Source organism: Saccostrea cucullata, unplaced genomic scaffold, assembly GCF_032062105.1.
Source record: "Saccostrea cucullata isolate Sc308-1 unplaced genomic scaffold, CSIRO_AGI_Scuc_v1 ctg3502, whole genome shotgun sequence".
Taxonomy (NCBI): Eukaryota; Metazoa; Mollusca; class Bivalvia; order Ostreida; family Ostreidae; genus Saccostrea; species Saccostrea cuccullata.
This window is the reverse complement of record NW_026926190.1, coordinates 230584-251928: the sequence shown is the minus strand read 5'-3', so window position 1 is coordinate 251928 and position 21345 is coordinate 230584. Positions and strand designations below refer to the sequence as shown.

General features: G+C 30.0%; 2 protein-coding genes across 2 annotated transcripts; one reads left to right on the top strand and one right to left on the bottom strand.

Annotated features, from left to right (window-relative positions):
- Positions 1-8182: 8182 nt before the first annotated feature.
- Positions 8183-10024, bottom strand: LOC134271043 (scavenger receptor class F member 2-like). Its single transcript, XM_062753308.1, has 3 exons — positions 9926-10024; positions 9286-9344; positions 8183-8346 (listed from the first exon to the last, which is right to left on the bottom strand). Exons 1-3 carry the CDS (start codon positions 10009-10011, stop codon positions 8183-8185), a joined length of 309 nt encoding a protein of 102 aa, XP_062609292.1. The 5' UTR covers positions 10012-10024.
- Positions 10025-12647: 2623 nt separating this feature from the next.
- Positions 12648-15029, top strand: LOC134271027 (uncharacterized). Its single transcript, XM_062753293.1, has 6 exons — positions 12648-12729; positions 12937-13138; positions 13428-13547; positions 13907-14015; positions 14691-14779; positions 14923-15029. Exons 1-6 carry the CDS (start codon positions 12673-12675, stop codon positions 14988-14990), a joined length of 645 nt encoding a protein of 214 aa, XP_062609277.1. The 5' UTR covers positions 12648-12672; the 3' UTR covers positions 14991-15029.
- The last annotated feature ends 6316 nt before the right edge of the window (positions 15030-21345 follow it).

Genomic DNA, 21345 nt, shown 5'->3' with positions numbered 1-21345 from the left:
CTATATCTGTGGCCACAGGTAAGATCACTGTTAAACTCGAAAAAAATCTGGTATATGATCCTAGAAACTATGGAAAGTCACTATTATGGTGACCCGTGATAGTATTTTTTAAATATTTTGATATATATATTGCGGGCATAATATTGACTAAAGTCTGTCAACAGAAGAAGAAGGTACAGTTTTGGCTTTATTTAGTCCTAAACATTTAAACCTAAAAAGTTAGGAAATTGGCTTATACAAGAGTTGAGTAAATGAATATGATAAAACATCAAAGAATATGGCATGAAGGCAGACAGTTTTGGAAATATGACGTCATTAATTTGGTACGTTTATAAGTTTTATACATAAAAGCCTCAGAATGACTCATTTCTGTGCTTGTTTTCCTTTAGAAAGTAGTGCCTGCCTCCGTAGCCCACTTCAATTTTTGGATATACATGTATTATGTTAACTGATTTGAAAAATCAAATATCTCAAAGTCTTTGTTGGCAACGGGGACAGAGTATTTTTTCTGAAAGAAAATATCACAGAAAATTAATATCTTCTGACACTTTTTAAGAAAAAAAACGCGAAAATGCACAAGTTAATGACGTCACAATAAGCATTTGAAAGGTCATTTGTGTATTCTTACTGCGTGGAATTCCTATGAATCAGAACAAATGAATTTTAATTTCTTTAACAAAAATGCAGGGAATAATTGCATTGAAAGTGTACCCTGTTCTTTGGAATTAAGTTCACAGAATATATTTTTTCATCTGGTGAATCTAAAATCTTTTATGTTGTAGTTATGTTCAAAACCTTTTACATTTTCATAAAAGTCACGGACGTTGTCAACATTACCATTAATTATATTGCTCACATTATAGTTTGGAGTGGGGGGGGGAGCAAAATGTAAATTCAAATGTGAAGGGCAATAAAGCCACAGGTATTCAATGCAAAGAAATATGCAAGCATCCTTAGTTATAGTGTAGGTTCAATCCTTTATGGATTCAGGTCAGACCACTTTTTGGTTTAAACTGTTCAATAATAAACTGATTTTTGCTTTTTTCCTAGCCACGGTGCTCAGGTGAGCGATGTGGCCCATAGATCTGTTGATGTTTCATCTGTCCTAAATCTACATCTATATCTTGCAAAATATCAAAATGCAGAATATACTCGAAGCCATGAGGAATAATGCACATTTTGTTTTTCTAAAATTATATATCTTACCTTTACAGTTGCCTGTCTCATTATTCCACTTGAAACCAGAACAGCAACCATTTGGGTATCTTTTAATCAAAAGCTTTATTTCTTATTGTTAATTGATTTAAATAAAAAAGGAACTCAATATATTCTGGTTGTTTTCTCGACTTCCCAATTTCTTTTAAAATAAGCAAATAAATGACGAAACAAAATTTACGAAATCGATACCATACTCCTCACTTACTTTTTGCAATTTGATTGACTAAAGGATACTCCCAAATTACAGAAGCAAATTAAACGAAATAACATCATTGTATATATATGCATTGATTACACGACGATTTTGAGACTGTAAAAACACGGAAGACTTAAAAGTAGAGCAACGATTTTCAAACACTTCCGCACCGTAGTTCAGGAATAAAAAAAAAGTTTTTGTGTTGCATTAGCATAAAGCTCTAAATTTGAAAATATTCTTAATAAGAATAAAAAAAAATCAGAACTTTTCTTTTCGCAAAATGTTTTTCTCCAGTTTCTCTTCTGTTAGTCTGTTATGATTCTGTGTCAGGAAGGAAATATAGTGAATCATAAAACGGCAAAATAACACGAATTACAAAATACTCCAAGAATGATTGCTTTTATATTATGAATGTTAAGCACGGTCATATTCTAATCATTACTTCGAGAATAAAAAAAGTGTTTTTAATTGTGCTAATTGTATTGTTTTATTTATCATTATCTTTTTTCTTTACTTTTTTTTGTAATTCTTATACTTTCGGTAAGTTGTTGCATTTTCGAAGACATACATGTAGTTAGCGTATCTCAAATGGTGACCTAGATTATAATTTTTAAGGAATTAATAACATTAACAACGTAAAATTGGCGTTGACAACGATGAGATGGCTCAAGCTTTACGTCTTTGTCGTATGAAGCGCTGTCATTGGATTTTGACACACTCGTTGACATTCGCCCGAATTTCTATCGCATGTTTGATATTTCAACATTGAATAAAAAGCTGCTTGATGTGTTATGTAGTTTTACCAAATTTTAAATTCAATTTCGAAAAAGAGATCAGACCACACTTTAACCTTGTAGTTAAAAAGTGTAAATTGGGCTAGGGAGTATTGCTTTGCAGTATGTAATGGAAGATATTCACGACGCTCGATGCCCCCTCTTGAAAAGTCTTCTTTTTTTACTGCATGGAGAGATATTAAAATATTATTTTTTTTCTTTATACCGTAATTCTTTATGATTAATCAGTTTTATATAGTCCACTAAAAAGACCAATTCCGTAGCTGAAAATTTTTCAGCAGTATCAGGACAAAACTGTTCTTTTTTAATCTATCAATTTAAGCTATGAATATTATTGAAAATTATACTATACGTAAACATTTCCTGCGAGGTGTTTTATACATGTAGCCATGTGTATTTTAGAAAGTCTGTATTAACTCAATAACTGTTTTAAAGCTTATTTATGGTGGCATAAATGTATTTATGGCACCACATAATTTTTGTCACCATAGCATTTCACGTCGAAATAATATAATATTTTACTTGTCATTCTTTTATGTTTTTTTAAAGATTGCAGATCAAAGGTGTTTCTTCCCTTCATATTGAAGTCATATAAACTAAATTTCTTTCATTGTTTAACTTGCATGGAATGTAAGTAGAATTTAACGTGGACATGTCTATGCATCCAAGCTGCATTTTTCCATAGAACAATTACACAGCTGTTTACATTTTATACCACAACTTAAATAGATACAAGATTCAGAACAATTTGTGCCAGAGAAACCAATCACACATTCTGCAAGAAAAGATTTGTGATTTATTTCATTTAGTGATGAAACAACCATTCTTTTTATAATATTTAAGTTGTAACCCTTGACTTGCAAACAAAGTGAATTTTCTGATCATCTGCAATTCAATTCATTTTTTATTTAAAATATGTTTTGTTTCCTCTTATGTAGTTTAATTTATGTGAGTATAATCGTATTATTTTTATTGTTGACCGAAGATTGAATCCCTTACAAATATGCCACAAATAAAGCGGAGAAACTATTACATGAATTTATAACCTGTAGAATTATTGACATTACTTTTCCATCCATAACCTGGACAACAACCATTTGGATATCTTAAGGCAGAACAAAAATATTCTGTCACCGAATCTCAATGCAAAATGCTTGTTCACTATTAGTTCAAATATTTTTTATATGAACAGACATGAACATAAACTACATATAATTACTTACTGTCCACATTTAGAAACGGCCATTATCCAACACCTACGTGTTGAGCAAATTATCATTACAATTATAACAAAATTGATCATACTCAGGCTATGGATTACCGGTAGATGAAACTTTTTGTTAACTAAAAACCATACGAGTAGACATACTGAAAGAGTTTCTACATAGTATTACGTTAAGATATGAACCTAAAATCCTTTCAATAAACCAATCATTAGAATTTGGAGTAGTGTTTTCTATGTAGCAAGCTTTACGGAAGTGTGAACCCTAAGTTCAATTTCTACTAATCTCTCTCCCCCTCTCTCCCCTCCCCCCCTCTCTCTCTCTCTTTCTTTATCTCTCTCTCTCTCTCTCTCTCTCTAAACCTCATTACATTTATTAGTTTTATTGATTAAAAATATTTAAAAAATTAAGATACATTAAAAAATTATTTAAAAATATGTCTACAATATGTTATGAACACTAATGAAAGGTTTGCGTGTTTGTTTGTTTTTTCTATTTTTGTCTCTCATATGTTTCCTCATTTTTGTCTGTGCCAGTTTGACAAATTAATAAATAAAACTCTTCTAATAATGAGTTATACTCTGAAGTACAATAAATCAATCAAGTGAGAGTAATGGAGTCAACAAAAGACAGTGTCAAGTAATTGTACTTGAAGCAATATACATTCAAGTGTTTGAAAGTACATAGGATTAAACGCCACTTGCAATATTATCGTAATGAAACGAACATGTTTCCTACTTCGCTTGATTTTAAACAGAACAGATCATGTTTACAATCACCACTTCTAAAATAGCATCCTGGTCATAACTTTAGAACATCAATTTGTTTTTGTCATATTGCACGTGAAGGGTATTTATCAAAGGTCAAAGTACTTTTAAGTGATAATCTATAATGATACAAGTGCAAGGAATAAGTTATTTTAAGTGTTTACTATGAAATATATCATATCTATTGAACTTTATAATATACCTCTGATTTTATAAACAAAGTTTAAACGAAATGCTAGGTACAGTGGTGTATGTTTTGCAGGCAATAAATGTGTTAAAAATATATTCTCTAGATAAGGAAATGAACTATAAGCAAGCTTCAATTTATATTTATATGAACATTTTTTTTTTAAATATCGCTATCAAATATGGATGTCAGCAATTTCATGATTATATCCATTTGAAACGTGTTTATTTGAAATTTAAACGTCCCTTTTTGTGAATGTTACTGCGAAGTTATATTTTTATGTTGTTTTTTTTTTCAATTTTCAGCTTGATAAATAGTCGTAAGATAAAATTGCACGACAGGAAGATAGTTTCTTGATAAGACAAAAAAAATCATATGTTTTCTATTAATTGTACTTCCAAATTCTTGTATTTATCATTTTCTTCAGGACAAAAAATGTTTAATTTGTTTAACAAAAAGTATTTTTTTAATGATTATATAAACTTTAATTCTTTATAAAATAAGTACCAAAATGAGAATCCCCTTACATTTTAAACGGAAATTTATAGAACGATCAAATTATGGCTAGATATAACTTTGTTCAGGAAAAGTCGCAATGATATTAAATACACCTACCTAACAATAATAAGATGTAGGTGTGCTATTAAACCTTCTGAACACACGAAGTAAAAAAGAAAAGATAATTAGGATATCCTTTTTCCCGTAGTTTGTAGAAAAGAGTTATCTATCCTGCAGTATATGTTGACACCGGTTGGCGAAAAAGAATCGTCTATTCAAATGGCTGGTAGTTGAAAACGATAATAGGTCATCGATGTACGTGTTCCAATCGAGAAAACTATATAAATACACTGTAAACTACATGTATTTTTATTAGACAACATTTAACATTTCAGATTACATAACATATCTGTAAATAAATGTATATTAAAGATAAATAACACAAACAACCTTTTTTACAGAAATCAGCAATATTTCTCATAGATTTACATTTAAATTGGTAACCTTAATAATGTTAACCAAGTATAAAGGGAATATTGATTAACATTTTGTTATAAGGTTAAAAATTTGTACAAAATTGTGTATAGAATTATATAGAAAGCAAAACAAAGCCTCAGATCTAAGCACCAAGGAAAACCTAAGATTTTTTTTATATTTCAGGGATTTATTATTTATATCATTTCAAATCAAAATCAGTCAAAAAATATATGTATCAATCCATGCATCCATATTTTGTTTGTTTTAAGCACCCTTAAGTGTAAAATTCTGAATTATATCTTTCAACTAATTATAAGGAGGTATTTCTCTTCTAAAACTATCAAACCAAATTCGCACTTAAAGCTCTGTTCAACGAAAAGTTTTTATAATAATTTCTGAAAGTTACACAACGGTATAGAACGTTTCTGTCGTATAAACCATAAACACGCATTTTATAATTTTTCGTTGATTGTGTACATGTGCTTTTTCAAGTCTCTTGTTTGATGCCACTGTAATTATTGTGATGCATAAGAGCATTTTAATTTGAAACTTGAAAATAAGTATTAGAAAGGTTTTTTTCTGCAAATTTTAATTAAACATACACTGAAATCTGTACGGATTCTTCATAGATGAAAAAATTAAAATGCATTTTTCTTAGATTTGCTACACTTTCAAAAATCCACAACTTATAATCTAAATTGCAATATATATGACCGCATTAAAAAAATGACCGTAACAGATTTTACTTTGAATAAAAAAAATACTTACATATAGAATCATCATTTTTGAGGGGAAGAAGTATCCGTATATATCTCAGGCCATCCTTTCACACGAATTTACATCCCCACGAACGTTTATTATATAAGAATTGATTCAATGAGTACATGTAACATAGGAAATTCTTTCCACACAAACAATTAAAAACTGCTTGCCGATGAAGATTGACCAAAAATAATTGAAATTCTTCCTCGGTATCAATTCATTGATTTGTTAGCTATTGTAAAATCCTGCTTGTGTCTAAGTAAAGAATTTTTAATATATGAGCTACTGTATACAGGGAAATTTTCATCCCGTTTTATTTTTCGCCCTTTTAGCCCTACCTCTTTTGGGAGAATATAAAACGGGGCGTAATCAAAAATTACAGTATCATTTCTTAAACAAAACTATAAGTGGGCGAATTTAAAACGGGACAAATTTGTTTTCAAGTGTGAAAGATCGTTTTTCATTTTTTTTTTCTCCAAATTTACAAAATTTCATCTTTATGACAATTTTTTTTTATATCTTGACATGCATAATAAAATGTTCCAAATTAATCCAATACCTGCACCCAATTTTATGCTTAAATCCCAGGTATTTTGACAATGTCTTTTCCCAGTTCGGCACATTGTAAATTTCACCACACTCCTTGAACTGAATTTTTAAGAGGAAACCTAGAAAAAATAATTGCTAAAATCTTCATGGAATAATTGTATAATATAATTTTCTCATTGAAAAATAAATTAAATGATGTTAAATAAATTGATGAATATACTTGGTTCAGCACAACATGTACAGGAAATGGCAAGAGATCGAAGAAAACACATTTCAAAATATTTACCTAGGCCATATCTGAGCTCCCCAACACAAGAAGAAAGTGCTGTTGATTATTTTGAACAGTCTTCATCTAATTTTTCAGCTAAATTATTCAGCTCCACTATTCTAAGGCTGCAAGAATCCCCTCTCATTCCTACAGCTATAACTCATCCTCATCACTTTCAAAGTCTGATCAATCAGCATTTTCAAAAGAATTATATGTATGAAATTATTATTATATTTTCATTACTTGTACAAAACCTCAGGATGAAAAAAGAGCAATTGCAAATTTCATTATCTCTTATATTACCAGGTGACAAGGGCTGGTAATGCTCTGGATTGTCAACATCATCAGCAACAGCATCAGTATCATTATCTAATACATACCTACGCTTTAGACATAGAGAAAAAAAGTTACTTTTTTATTATTTGGTCCATTTAAACAGTGAAATATATAAGTTGTGTAACGTGCTTGAATCTTTTTATGTTCATCAAAGCAAACATGGTTTAGAATCTTTACTTTTCCTCAGATACCGTTTTAATATATATGTCAATATTTTACATATCTCGGTATGTAGTTAAAACAAACACTGAAATTACTTTTAATGAAATCAATGTCATACCTTTGCTATGACAGTGATCATTACTTATATGATCTGGCTCGTTCATGGTATTTAATCCATTGAAGACCCACACAAACACCAATTTAAATCATCACTACATCAGCTGATCGCGCAGATAAACCAGTTTGTTTTCGGCCTCGGTGTATTTTTTTTCTTTTGTGATGTATGATACAAATCGTCTTTTATGAAACGCTTTAAAGATTCAGACCAAGTTTGAAGCTTTTTTTGGCCTCCTTTTAAGAAGAGCAGTGCCTATACATTTCACCCCATCAAAAAAAGACCGAATCAATGGAGGTGTATGTTCTTGTGTACTACGTCATCAAAAAGTGGTATAATGAGCCTCCTTAACTTTTGTTGCAAAAAAAACTATTGTTTAAGAAATAACTATATATTGCTTAGCTTAAATCAAGGAAAATAACATGTTCTTTAATCTTTATAGCTTTATGCAAGAAAAACAAAACAAGTTTCATAAAAGTATCGGTCTATGTTATGTAAAGATATTGGTCTATTTGAAACACTTTCCATTTTTATAAGAAATGAAACATCAAAAAACAAAAATGTTAAAACATGTGCATGAAAAATAGAAACGAATTATTTGTTTTTATTGTTTATGCGCACGTGTCAACCTCAATTGTACTTACTTTTCTGCACTAGTGTCGAGATTCCTTGGCAGCCTAATATGAAATCACAGCGATCATTGGAACAAGCACACACCTGTTTACACTTTAAACCATAACTTGGATATACACACTTATAGGTACAGCTTATGCCAGAAAAACCAGCCTCACATGCTAGAAAAAAATCATGGAATTATATATCTGACTTAATGAATAATCTGCAAGTGGACGACTTTTGCACTAGATATATTAGACTGAAGTTTATCTGGTAAATTACATTTTTTTTACTGAATCCACTTCTTTATTTTGATATGATTTTTAATCATTTTGACCAACGAAAAAGAACTTTAAAAACCTCGAAATCAAAAGTATTCATTTAGAATCTCTAAAGTTATAATTTAAGTTTCTTATAATAGAGCAACTAATATACTAATCGAAGGTGTATGGCATACAGTAATGAGAGCGGTTTCCACGGCGTAAAATTTAGGCATTTTTCTAAACATTTTTCTTCTTGGGAAGGTATAACTTATTTTAGTTGCATTTTACCAATATGATCAAAAGGAGGCTAATTTTGATTTTGCAAATCGAATTTCAATTTCTGTTACGTGCTCAAATATGTGAGATGATCACATTTATATTGATATTTGGAGCTGAAAGGCTATATGTAAAAACTGAATAGTGATATAAGCATAAAAAGGAAATCATAAATGTTTTGTTTAAAAAGTGTTTTTGGACATCTGATTATTTCAACGATTGAGGAAAATTAAAAAAATACAAATTAAATTAAATTTTAAAAACCACTTATTGCAAAGAAGAATTGTAAATTGCGATTTATATTATGAAATATCTTTATATTTTTATGCAGATTTTGTCAAAACGTCTCAGGATAGATGATATTATGAGATAGATTGACAAGTATTTCCCAAACAAACGGGGCAAACACTAATAAATCTATGACTGGAAATATTTGTCTTCATTACATCCAAAATAAATTATATTGTCGGTTTAAGAAATTTATTTTACATATGTATTCAAATAACTCTGTGTATTGTATAAGCTTAAGGAAGAAGTGACTTCTAAGCTTCTGTTGTATTTATTGGTACAATACTTTACCTGTACACTTTTCTGTATTGTTATTCCATTGATAACCAGGACAACATCCGTTTGGAAATCTGAAAGATACAATAAATCATTTCAATTTTTGCAGACAAAATGATCTTATGCATACAGGTATATATTTGCATCAGAAAATAGAACTTGTCCTCTTTTACATATGATTGGAGTCGCCCACATTGCACAGTGGGAAAAGCCTTTGCTCCTGATTCGCAGAGTAAGTACTTGCTCTTTACATCGTGGGTTCGAATCCCACCTTTTGACTTGCAGACCGGTACTTCGGATGAGACCGTAAAAATCGAGGTCGATATGGTGTTGCAGTAGATGCTGTCACGACAAAAAAACATCCCTCATTGCTCAATTGGCTGAGTGCTGAGCATAGGACAAAATTTGCATCTCTCCTTCGGCAAATGGCGGCGTCTCCACATAAGAAAAAAAATTCTCAAGAGAGAAAAATCAAACAAAATACAAACAATTCTTATTGATTTAAAAAAAAGAAGAAATTAAACACATGTATATGTATGTGAAAAAGGAGCACTTTATATTTCCAGTTGAATAAAACTTTCACATTGAAAGTAGTCAATGGATGGATTAACTAGTGCAATTGAAGATGCACGTATGTATATGATAAAGTTCTTACCCTTTACAACTGAACTGGCTGTAAATAAATCCAAGTTTTAAGGAACAAATAAACACAAGTCTTATAATTGATATTTTTGCTGTCATTTTTAGCGTTCTTTTTGTATAAAAACACAAGAGAATACACGGAAGAATATGATCATTTTCAACGATTTCCTTGTGCAAATACTAACGTGAATTTGAAACCATCCCTCTGTTCATGTAACTCAAACCAAAACATAACCTTAAAAATTAAAATTTAAATTAAATATCATTTTACAAAGACATCAGTAAATAAATATTAAGGGAAGTGTTTAAAGAGAATACATCGACTGTTGCTTCCAAACGTTTTAGTTACAAGAATACTCAACAGAACCTAGAAACATACTCCCTTTTGATGTTTTCTACATACAACTTTTGTCTCTCCCGACAATATATCACAAGGGACGTAGATAAAGTAATTAAGGTAAAAATAACGAAAAAATCCGTTTTCAATTCAGTTTATAAATACTTGGATAGCAATAGTACAAAAAAAGATTTGATTCAATGATAAATGGTATCTGCAGGTAAGGTCATTGTATCAACCAAAGAACCTGGGAAATTATGGCTTTCAAGGAGACTGCTGATATTCTTCAACAGTGATGACTATGAAAATTTTATTTTACTTCTTTTTAAAAACTTTGATTTACTATAGTGATGATTTTAATACATTGATTAACTTTACTGATAACTATGAAACTAAAGCGATCACTTTTAAAACCTATGTTCCTATGTTGATCACTTTAACACTATTGTCATCACTTTGAAACTTTGATTTACTTTAGTTATCTATTGTAAACTCTGCTTATCCATAATATTTTTGTTAGGGCTCTTGTATATTTTCATCGTATAATGACAAAGTCCATGTTTCTCTGGAAGTCCATGTTTCTCTGGGAGACCCGAAATAAGTGTCATAACATAAAGTAAAATAGGAAGTCCATGACGACAATTTGTAACATAGATTTTGTAAAATTAAGACTCATTATAAATTTCATCCAGTGGTATATAAGAGAAGTTACAATTAAAAGATGGGTACCAAACAGACGACTGGCCGTACAGACGGACGAACCCCCGATCAATATAAAACTTACTTTTTTTTAAAGCTGGAATATACTTGTATAAAGTAGTCGCGGCAAACTAAATATTTTATTTGTACGTATTTCTTTTAAAGTTATTTTTTTTTTAGGATTTTTATTCATTAACTCGAGGAATTTAATAATTTCCATTTAATACATATACACATCCCATATTTTTGCAACCGATTCTCTAGAGTTTTAAATTTTTATTCGAGCGCTTTTCGGGGGTTTCCCAAAAAATTAAACCAATATTTTTATCTGTATTTCCATTCAAAAAGAACATGTGATACACAGGATTTGAGAACACCTTTTTTAAACTTCACGATAACTAATTTTTTTAACGAGGAGAGCTTGTAAAAGATGCATTCATTTGTTTGGTAGCACTCAACAGACTTTAAATCAACCAATATTGGCAAGGATTCATCTTTATATGGAATAAAAATGCAAGTACATTATTATAGATGTTGAAGCATTTTTGTGAACGAAAAAAAAACCCCGGGATTTTACATATTCTTACATGTACATACAGTAAAAGGTAAGATCTGTTTATACTTTGGATTTTACATTTATATAGGTTGTATTTTCCTCTAAATTAAAAGGCATTGAAACAAATGAAATTAACATCATTGTTTTGAATAAGTTTATGTTCCAACCACCATAAATTACCAAATAAAAATATCATTTTTCTCCGTGCATTTCTTGATAGACAGTCCTTGTCCTTATGAGATACCATATCATCTCAAACAGTTTGTTAGTGTAAATTGATAACAATGAATTTTAGTTATTTGAATTGCCATTTACGATAATCGTTTTGAATTTGAGTCATTTTTGAAGGATCTTGACTATAAGAATGCGTAAATGCCACAAAATATTTCAAAATCTTTGCAGGCTATTCTAACTTTGACAGGTTTGTTTTCTACATAATTATTACATGTATATAAGTGTGTTTTTAAAATCACAAGAATATAATTGATGTTTCTTTGATAAATCTGTATAATTAGCATTCCATTCAAACAACAGAATTTTTTTTTAAATTTACTTCCTTACTTAGAATATAATGATTAGGATCAACCAGGAAGAATCTTGACATTTAAAATGATACCTGGTCTTATGATCAATCAGCACGTTTTTATAACAGCGGTATTTAAACTGAATTATATTACCTAAGAGAATTAAAGGTAAGGTAACATGCGCTTTTGCCTGTCAACTAATACAATCAATCCTCCCTTCTATCACATTTCTTTTATCTTTTTCCCTCAAAATTAATTTCTTTCATCGTTCCATTCTTTCTTTATTTTTTGATTAGAAGAACTAAAAAGGTCTCCTTATTATCAGAATATATCTTAAAAAGACACATGTAGAAATACCGATACATTTTGAAAAAAAAAATCTTGTAATAATCATTTTTGTTGAGACAAAGCAAAGTTTTTGCTAATGATAAATCGTCTTAAAAAGTTAACTTACATGTAAGTCATTTATATATAACATCGTATAATTGTAAAAGAAAAAAATGCTAATCGTTTAACTGTAAATTGGTATAATTCCTCCTGATGTACATTTGTGCTAATTAACTATTCAAAAAGTATCAATATCATATATATCAGTAACGTTTCAGTTTATCTGTTACAGATATGCACAACCTAGTCAGAAAATCATGAAGAGTTATTATTATAACATCGCTTTATTTGCTTTCGTTGGAAATTTTCTCCAGGTAATCACTCGATATTCTTTTATTTAGATATTTTGCACTGATATGTACATAATTATTAAGTTTTGTAAAGAATTTTTGGGTTTTTTTTAAGTAAGAGAACAAGAACTTTTCGTGTTTGTCGTTTTTAATGTGTAAACAAAATATCTCGATAAAAACTAATTAGACTTTGAAAGTAGTTACATGTGTAAACTTTACATTCATTTACAGAACTTAGAGAGTGTTATGTACAGTTTACCAGATACAGCAAAAGTAGTTGAATCATGTCCAAGGTCACAGAATGAATGGATGGAGAGGTCAAGGATAAAAAATTGCTCCAGTTCTACACATCCCAACATCTCTTATCATTGTGTACTCAATGAATGGGGAAATGCTTCTGTTGAAGTGTGTGCAGCTTCCAGAGTTTTACTTTGTAAGTTTTCCGATGAAAAACGCTTTTAATGCATAAAAATAGATAATTAAAAAATTTCACTTAGATGTAATTATGTAAATATAAAATGAACATAATTTCAATATTGATTTTGAATTTATAAAAACGCAAAATTCATAAATTAATTGTAATAGATTATCTAAACAGGTTTTGATAAAAAATAATTATCAGCTCCCATATGCATCAAGTGGTAACCAAACAAAGTAAAATGAAGGACAAAATGATAGTTCACAAATTATAAGCCCACTTACTTAATTTTTTCTCAAAAAAGATGGAAGCTGTGCCGAGTATAACTTTGGTGCAAAACGAATTCAGAGTTCCAGCATTCGAAGATGTTCATCTTCAAATCCACCTTGTCCCAAGGTTTATAATTCTAGCCAAGCATATATGTGTACGTATCTATAAGTTATATAATTATTTATCTGAATATGTTTTTAGAGCTATGCATTTCTAAATAGCGAATGATACATGTATAAGTTTAACTGGACAATTGAATGAAAAATAGAAGTTCATAATGTTAAGTGTAGTTCTTATAGAAAATTTAAAAGATGATACAATATCCATTTTTCAAACTTTCGAATAAAATACATTCAGTCGTTCAAATGATCAGAAAAACAGTGTCCAGAGGTATACATTGATGTGAAGTTTTTGTAGATGAAAGATAAGAGTCTATGCAATTTCTTCAGTCATTTCAAGATATGTCAAGATAATGTCTAATTGATAACCTACTGTTTATTTTAATTTTTCTAGACCAAACATGTTATCATGTTATTGCCTCAAACATTTCCCATAATACCTCCAAATCAGAGTCACATTCATCATCGGGATTATGTACTGCGGAAGTTGCAGTAATATCAATGTAAGTTACCCCGAGCCTCACCAATAAGCACCCTTATAAAGCCAGTTTTTATTAGTTTATATCCTTCTAGATCCTAACAGAAATTATAAATGCATATCTGATTGTATTAAGTTTCACTATTGCATGATCTCTTTATTGAAGGCGTTTAATTAGTGTTACATTAGTTTTTGCTTCATTACTCCGAACGTTTTACTTTGGATTTATCTAGGGAGAGGGGAAGAGTTGAATTATTTTCTGGCAAAGAATCGATAGCATGCTGCATAGTCAATTTTTACATTTATTCCCTCCAACCCCTTATAGATTTGGGGGAATTGTAGTTGCAATCGGTAATGTATTTGTGGTGAAAGACATTCATCGATGTCATGTAAATGGAAGTGTCGTAATTTGCATCACGGTCAATACTCCGCTTTTCGGTGTTTTTAACATTTGATTTAGATTTGGGGGAATTGTAGTTGCAATCGGTAATGTATTTGTGGTGAAAGACTTGTAAATGGAAGTGTCGTAATTTGCATCACGGTCAATACTCCGCTTTTCGGTGTTTTTAACATTTGATTTAGGACACTTCGGAATATAAGGAAAAGTTCTCCATTTAGTTTCAGGAAAAATTGTGAAAATGAATTTGCTTGCACTCAAAAAAATTAAAATGTTCAAATTGACTCTATCTATTTTTGATAGATCAATTATCATTCTGGCAATTATCATCACAACCACAGTTTGCATTGTTCTGAAAAGAAAGCTCTGCCTATCATTCAAACGTCAATTAGGTAAGAAGATGGTTATGCTTTCTAACTCCTTAAAATCGATATGCATATTTTGATTAATGTTTAAGTTTGAGAAAAATCCTTGTTTAATGCCATGTTATAGAATTAGTTGCGTCTAATTATCTGTCTTTTTGATTCTGTTTTAGATGAATGCCAAACGCCATGTATGGACAATAACAAAGATACTCATAGCAACAAACAATTGATTAAGTAATGACTTAGATAAAAATAATTATTCGCTAATTAAGTAACATTCTTTATGAATGATAATAAAATGTTATTTCAAATATCTCCCATCCGCATTAATAAGACAGTATTTGATTATTTTTTTTTTAAGCAGTCTGATTGTTATATTGTTTTATATCTATTTTTTAAAATTTTTTGGCATGTAGTATTTTTATTAAATAATACATTTAAATTTATGATTTATTTTTTTCTAATAATATTAGATAAAAATTCATGATAACAAATTCCCTTTAACGCGATATGGCGATACAATGAATGTTTCTAAACTTTTTTTTGGAATGATCCAAAAGTAATGTCACAACTTCGATTGCAACAACAAAATTATATTTGATGGAAGCTATATTTATTTGAAATCAGACATAAACATTTTAATTCATAAATTATTCTTTTCAAATTATCGAATCGAATACATCTTGCGATTTTTGTAGTCGTTGTTTCTACATATAACTATTGATATTTTTCTGGTGAATAACAAACCATATTCAACACTAAAAGAGTCTATAATTGTAACGTTTTTGTTTGCTTATTACATATTTTTTTTAGATTTTTTCTTTGCATCTTTGCATTTGTAACACAGTCATAGGCGTAATGACGAAAAATTCAAGCAGTTGAGACGTCATAGCTAAGTGAGTGAAATATATGGTGATAACGAACAGTATTCAACATCAAAAGTGTTAAAAGAATAAAAAATAGGAGCACAGCAAACTTGTATCTCCGAAACCTCAGAGGTGGGATCAGTTACCATGGAGGACTGAGCCTGCCCTGCCGACCGGTCACAACCGCCTTGTGCTCCTTGTCATGTGATAAAAAAAATTAATGATAAATCTGTCATCAATACAGTGTGTAAATAATGGCCGAACAATTAGTATGAAAAACAATCAGCATTTGACAAATGATAAATTGTAATTGCTGACAAGGTCATTGTATCGACCATATAGAGCTTACAAAAACATTATAAACACCATTTTCAGCAATATATTTTATATAACTTTGGCATTTTTATTCTCAGTCAGAATGGTTTAATGACTTCTATCTATCATATTTCAGGTCATGAAAGAATTTTTTTATCGGAAGAAAAATATTAGTTTAACCACACTTCAGATATTTGTCACACTGTTAAGGAATATCATTATTAATTTATTCGATGAAAAGATTATAGTATTATGCAGATAAAATTTTATTAAACATATATTCAATATGCAATTCTGTAAGATAGCATACAACACGGACCCCACCCCCTATCTAATTAAAATTAGACTTGTTCTTTCGCTCCTCTACTATATGCTTCAATACAATAGTATTGAAACGTAAAGTAGTGGAGAAAAAATGTCTTTTCTAATAAAATTGCTCCCACACCAAATTAAACATTTTTTAGGAAGAAGTAATCAATAGTCAGATTAAGTATAATATCAAATGCTGTGTTACATGTATCTGAGAAAGATTGAGGTTAAATCTCTCTCTCTCTCTCTCTCTCTCTCTCTCTCTCTCTCTCTCTCTCTCTCTCTCTCATTGTTTGTTCAATAAAAACTATGACAGCAATATTAAGTCAATATAAAGTTGTTAAAATTTAATTTATAACCCATGATAAAAATGCCTCTTTCTATCGTCTTGTCGAGTGCTATCAAGGCCGGGAAATGTCAACAGATAAATATAGAATTCTATTCAAAAATCATCACAAAAAATTTAAACGACACATATTAAAATATATTATTGCATTAAAATTTAAAATATGAGTCAGTGTACTTATGCAATACATGTACGTCTATAGAACTTTCTTATATTTCTTTTCATTACTTTATACGTAATCGCCTCGGCAAGGAAATACTGTACATGTATGTAATATGGTTGTTATATCCATTGTGATTTATTCTATAAGTCAGTAATATTCTCTTATAAATTCACATACTTTGTAATGGTTTTATATATCGAAAAGGAATAAGCATGCTTATTTTACAACTAAACTACTTTTTTGTATTTTTAAACTTCGGCGTTTGTAAACAACAACACACATGTTTCACAGTAATACGAACCTTGTTACGAATGAAAACTTTTTTAAGAATTTACAGTCATTTTATTTATATAACTTCTTGTATATGCTTCAATATCTTAAAGAATGCTGTAAGAAATCATACGTTTAGTTAATTTACATAAAAATAATTTTTATTTTTCAATGCCGAAATTGTGTCAAGAATGAAGATTATAAATATTTCAGAAAATAACATACGTAAGATATGATCATATCACCAGATTTTTTTTTCTAAAAAAAGGTAAACAACACTTAGGGAATTTACAGGATTTCCCTTTTGGATTCCGACATAAAAAATAATTTGTGACTCATTAATGGTGATTCTTTTATATTTTCACAGCTTGAGAAATTTGCATATATTTTTCATGTATTATATTCATTTAATGGAAAGATAAATATCATATTCTATTCCCACAGATTTTCTTTGTATAGGATTGTACTCATAGCCATTTCTTCCTGGTTTAAATATGGAACAACGGGTATTTAAAAATGAGTACGCAAGGGGGGTTTTCCGTAAAAGCTATGTAGTGGGGCATATCAAAATAAGATAAAAAAGCAAGGTTTTTAAAGGGAACAGTACTGTTATGTCTTAGTGTAATTTTGCTCTACTTAATGTATGTTATTATATATTTTGAATTCTATTCCTTTGACACCAATTTGTCGATTGACCTACTTTTTTACGATGCATATGTACATGTTGTATTAATGCTATCTACGGAGTATTCATTTAACCCCATCCATGGCAAATATTTTTAAGTATTTCTAGACAAATTGATCTTAATATTTAGATGCATTATGAAATATTTTATTGTTTTGTTGAAAATTATGAGCATGCTGTACTTTTTTTTACAAACCAATTTTAAGTATTTTGAGGGGATGGGGTGGGGTTGGGAGGTTATCATCAAAATTTATTATCTTTACATATAACATGTTACCCATGTATTAATTTCTATAATTGCAAATTGCTCAAATAGCGCACAAAGCTAGCAAAAAACTGGTAAAACCAATAAGAAAAATTGTATAATTATTAATATTTTATAGTAATGGGTTTCTCGTTCCAAAGGTGCAAGATTTATTCTGATATTTGCAGTATAAACGAAGGTACTACTATTTTAATTGACATATTTATCAATGCGAAATTTAATCATTATGCTCTATGTTGTATATCGTTTACTTAATTAATTGTATTATTCTGATTTTTTTTATTGTCAATATTCTCTACATCTTTATACTTATTCTAAGTCGTTAATGAACATATGCATCTTCTTGAAATAAAATACACTGAGTTTAAAACAATTCCGTGCAATGTTATCTATTGCATTTTCCAGTGCCCTTTAGTATTAAAATATAATTGAAGAGAGAGAGAGAGAGAGAGAGAGAGAGAGAGAGAGAGAGAGAGAGAATTAAATAAATCAGTTAACGTATTTCAAATATAAGGTACAACAGAGATAAGTAATAAATAATAATAAAAAACAGTTATTTCTTAAGGCATTACGATTTAGTGTTACATAAATTATATATAATTGTTTGTTACTCATCTTTATATTTTGTGTAGTCGCTCGCGTGGCAAAGCTAGTGGTTAGAGCACACATCTGCTCAAAAGTCGCGAAGGAGTCGCAGGTTCGAATCCCACTGTGGGACGTGGAGACCGTTCCTTCGGATGAGACCATATAAACCGAGGTCCCGTGTTGCAGTAGATGCTGGCACGAAAAAGATCCCTCGCTGCTCAATCGCCCTAAGTGCCGAGTATAGAACAACATTTGCAGTTCTCCATCGGCAAGTGGTGGCGTCTCCATATGAGTGATAATTTTTCGAGAGAGCTAGGGACGCTAAACAACATATAATAAAATATATCTATTGTATATGCTAAATTATATAAAGTTGTTAATAATCCTTTGAGAATTTCAAACAAATAATTAAATATCACAAAAGTGGCAAAAATGCCAAATTCTATACAGATTTTTATTCATTGGAGGGGATAAGATAAGGTGTTCAGTTGTTGAGGGGGTTATGGAAAATAAAATAATTAAGCACCCATATGTAAGTCAAACTGCTTAAACATGTTTTTTTTTTTAATTCTCAATTAAATTAAAATATTTCAAAGTATTTGAAATTAGTTTCTTGCTTTTTCCTGGTTTTCCGCACTTTTTTTTCAAAACGCAACTGTTTTTAAATATGTGAGTCTATCCCGATAAGTTTAGATCAGGTTTTGGCTACAACTGATTTATGGAATTTCGATTTTGAATACTGTTCGTTATCTCTATCTTTCATTTTTCTGCAAATAATGAGCTTATTACTAGAAACCAAAGAAATCATTTAACATATTAAGTTTAAGTCACAATCTTTAAATTTCAGAAGTCAAGTAAACCAAACCTTAAATATTCTTTTGAAATTGCTTTATGAAAACGTTATCTGCAAAAGAGATGAATTCAATAACTAGTAAACATTTTACAGGCGATTGAAAATTTGAAAAAATTGACAATAAGTCTAAGTCTTGATGCAGGATTTTATTTACCGATTGAGATACTGGCATTTCAAGGTTGCATGGTAACACCCCTGGAAAATCAATGCTTTTCAGAAGGAAAATAAATAAAACATCAACATAGACGACTTCAGGATTGTTTTATTTTGAATTCTTGAAGACAGTTGCATATTACAATAACACATTTATAATCTACACTTAAAACGAGAATTTGCACAACAAATACCAGAGCAAGAACGTTAGAAATAAACAGACATAAATTATAGTCATAAGAGATAAAAATTATATAAATTATAAATACTGCATGTAGTTGATAAAACATTGAAAACATTTTCACCCTAAGAAAAAAAAACAATTTTCAATCTCGGCTGCTTCTCTCTTGATAACGGTTTCCTTTGCGTGAAAATGTTCGATGTAACCTTTAACTACATGCTGTATTTTATCATGTATTGAAAAATTTTAACAAATAGATTTACAGCTGAACCGTATGCGCATAAATTCTGCACAGTCTATTCACCCGTCTTCAAGCAATGTTGAGTGTTGCTACACAGTAGGACGTGGTTTCATCATTCAGAGGGTATATTTTTTTTAAAGATCCTCAATGCATTAGATTCACCTTATATGAATGAAAGTATAATATGACATTAAAATGCCTTCATATCAATCTTCAAAATGAAAATCAAATAAGAATTTTATTATTAATATTATTATTATTTTCATCAACAAGTTTCTAAATTGAAATTATGAACAAATACTTAGCGAATTACAGGGTATCAGCAAGTGGTTTATCTTGAGAAGCCTATAACATATTTTTGATGACAATAAATTCTTATCATTGACTTTTTTTACACCGATAAATCTATGTATGAGTAAATGCGTTAAATGTCTAAGTATTTAATTTTTTCTAACTATTTATTTTGCTTTGAAGACAGCCTGAAATAAAAATCATCCAACTTTTTTCACCTTTAAATATCGTGCCGTGTTTTCCTTGTATGGATGCTTTTAAATATTGTGAAAGATTTTTTTTTTTAATTTTGTTTGCGGCCGATTTGATGCTTTGCATCAATTTTTACTTGTTGATAGATATTGATGCAGAATAAATATGATGAAGGCTCGTCTGCAGAAATGCACCCTTACTACAATGGAATCTAATTTCTGAAGAAATGTATCTGAGCTGTATTATTCCAAAGCCAACAATTCCCCCCCCCCCCACCCAATCGAATACGAATTTTCGATTTAGGATAGAATGTACAGAACCCAGCAGGTTTGGTACACGTGGATGTTTGTAAAAAAAAATTTAGACAAACACTAGCATAATTTTTCCAGTGTAAACATGCCTAAAAAAATCACGCAAACGACGTGTACGTGCGCGTTTGAAAGTAAAATCGCTGTATAAGTGACCAAGCTAGCGGCCCTAATTAGAGCAGAGAGTATCTGTCAATATAGGGTGAAAAAATGAGTATAATTTCCTGCTGTATAAATATCAGTTTCAATTATAATACCTTGACAATAACCGAGGTTGCATGATGAAAAGCTCTATCTTGTTGTGACGTTGTGACGCGCCAACGTCACCGTCATGGTTGGTTGGAAACATTTTAAAGTAACTCTTTGACAACAAAAAAAACTTTTATTTAGTTGAAAAGTTGAAAACAATCTGAACATCAGCATGTTTTTGCCTTTTTATTTACTTATACAATATTGAATTCAATTACTAAACCCACAGTAGATTCCGTCAGCCATACCAAGATTACAAAAACAATTATACTGACTGCAAATATGCAAAGCGATGTCTATAGCTCTATTGCATCGTATGGC

Excerpts from the sequence above, each read along its gene's own strand:
- LOC134271043 (XM_062753308.1), bottom strand. The coding sequence starts at position 10,011 with ATGACAGCAAAAATATCAATTATAAGACTTGTGTTTATTTGTTCCTTA. Across the intron at positions 9,345-9,925 it reads AGCCAGTTCAGTTGTAAAGG|ATTTCCAAACGGATGTTGTC; the intron begins GTAAGAACTTTA and ends TGTATCTTTCAG. Across the intron at positions 8,347-9,285 it reads CAATACAGAAAAGTGTACAG|CATGTGAGGCTGGTTTTTCT; the intron begins GTAAAGTATTGT and ends ATTTTTTTCTAG.
- LOC134271027 (XM_062753293.1), top strand. The coding sequence starts at position 12,673 with ATGAAGAGTTATTATTATAACATCGCTTTATTTGCTTTCGTTGGAAAT. Across the intron at positions 14,016-14,690 it reads GAAGTTGCAGTAATATCAAT|ATCAATTATCATTCTGGCAA; the intron begins GTAAGTTACCCC and ends TATTTTTGATAG. Across the intron at positions 14,780-14,922 it reads ATCATTCAAACGTCAATTAG|ATGAATGCCAAACGCCATGT; the intron begins GTAAGAAGATGG and ends ATTCTGTTTTAG.